The sequence below is a fragment of the Emiliania huxleyi genome (assembly GCF_000372725.1).
Source record: "Emiliania huxleyi CCMP1516 chromosome Unknown EMIHUscaffold_1275, whole genome shotgun sequence".
In the NCBI taxonomy this organism is placed as follows: Eukaryota; Haptophyta; order Isochrysidales; family Noelaerhabdaceae; genus Emiliania; species Emiliania huxleyi.
The window spans coordinates 8,302-9,635 of record NW_005201312.1 but is presented as its reverse complement, the minus strand read 5'-3'; the positions used below and the strand labels follow the sequence as shown (position 1 = coordinate 9,635).

The 1,334-nt window shown below is 66.0% G+C and overlaps 1 protein-coding gene across 1 annotated transcript; it reads right to left on the bottom strand.

Annotated features, from left to right (window-relative positions):
* Nucleotides 1–33: 33 nt before the first annotated feature.
* On the bottom strand, nt 34–1,334 carry EMIHUDRAFT_373200 (hypothetical protein). The gene is made up of 2 exons (XM_005789475.1): nt 1,063–1,334; nt 34–761 (listed from the first exon to the last, which is right to left on the bottom strand). Exon 2 carries the CDS (start codon nt 509–511, stop codon nt 119–121), a length of 393 nt encoding a protein of 130 aa, XP_005789532.1. The 5' UTR covers nt 512–761; nt 1,063–1,334; the 3' UTR covers nt 34–118.

Sequence of the window (1,334 nt, the reverse complement as noted above, 5' to 3'; positions counted from 1 at the left end):
GGGTGTAGGGGCTTCGGGTGACTACGAAACATGTAATATTTAGACACCAACCCGACCTCGTACCCTCAGACATAGCCCAAAATCGCTCCGCGGGACGGGCCGGCACGGAAGACGCCTCTCACTCGCCGACAACGCGAAGCGTGAGGCACGTGCACGGCTGTTCGAGCGCCTTTTCCATCCGATCGCGTAGCTCGGTTGGGTCCCAGTCGAACTCGGGCCTCTCGCCGCTGCAGCAGTCGTGGCCCCGGTCGAAGAAGGCGAAGCGCTGGTGGTCGCACACGTCCTTCTCCTCGTCCGGCTCGGTGGGCGGGCGCCACCCGGCGCCGTACGCCGTCTCGACCATCATCCACCAGCCCTGGTAGAGCCGCTCCGCGCAGAGCGCGGCGAGCCGGAAGTTGTATTCGGCGAGCGAATGAGCCACCTCGGCCGAGCGGGTCCGATCGAACCACAGCCTGGTTTGCATGAAGGCCGTGGTGTCGACGGACTCGGATCGGCTTTTCATCTCCCACATCTTGTTTTCGAGGTCCTCCACCTGCTTCTCGCTCGCGGACGCGGCTTATGAGGAACTCGGTCGCGAGAGGGTCGCGGGGCGGGCGGCTGCTGCTCCCGCCGCTCGCCACGACCCGATCCACGAACCCCTTCACCTCGTGGTTCCCGATCACGCTAGGGGGGGAGCGGGTCGGCGCAGCGGGCGGAACTAGCGCTGGGGTGCTCGCCGCCGGGAGGAAGCCTGGGTACACGGCGCCGCGCCGCTCCACCACGTCGATGACGCGCTCCATGACCGCCGCCACCTGGCGATCCTCGTCGGCCTTGCGAGCCGCCCGCGCCTCTGCCTGTAGGCCGGCCGCATCAGCCGCCCTCAGCGCTCGCAGCCTAGTGACGACTCGCGCGCCGGCGCTCTCCGCCTCGTCACGCAGCAGCAGCGGCGCGCCAATCATGTCGCACAGGAGCATCGCCATCGCCTTTTTTCTCGATATCTTCTGCGACTGCAGGAAGGTGATGTTCCGCTCGACGGCAAACACCGCCTCGATGGCATCCTCAGCGCACAGCATCATCTCGTAGGTGACCTCTGCGGCTATCTGCGGAAGCCCAGAGGGGCCACCCTGACCGCGATTGCCGAAGATGACGATCTCGGCCCGCATAAAGAGCTCTCGGCGGGTCAGAGCCAGAGCCGCCAGGCGAGCAGTCCCATAAGCGTCCAGGGAGAGGCCAGCAGCCTTGTCTGCAAGCTGCTCGGCGCCGGGCGGCGCTCGGCCTGAAGGTGGAGGACAGGCAGATCTTGCGATACGAATCGAGTGCGGTTGGGTACGGGTCGATACTAAGACGTACTAGAG

Excerpts from the sequence above, each read along its gene's own strand:
- EMIHUDRAFT_373200 (XM_005789475.1), bottom strand. The coding sequence starts at position 511 with ATGTGGGAGATGAAAAGCCGATCCGAGTCCGTCGACACCACGGCCTTC.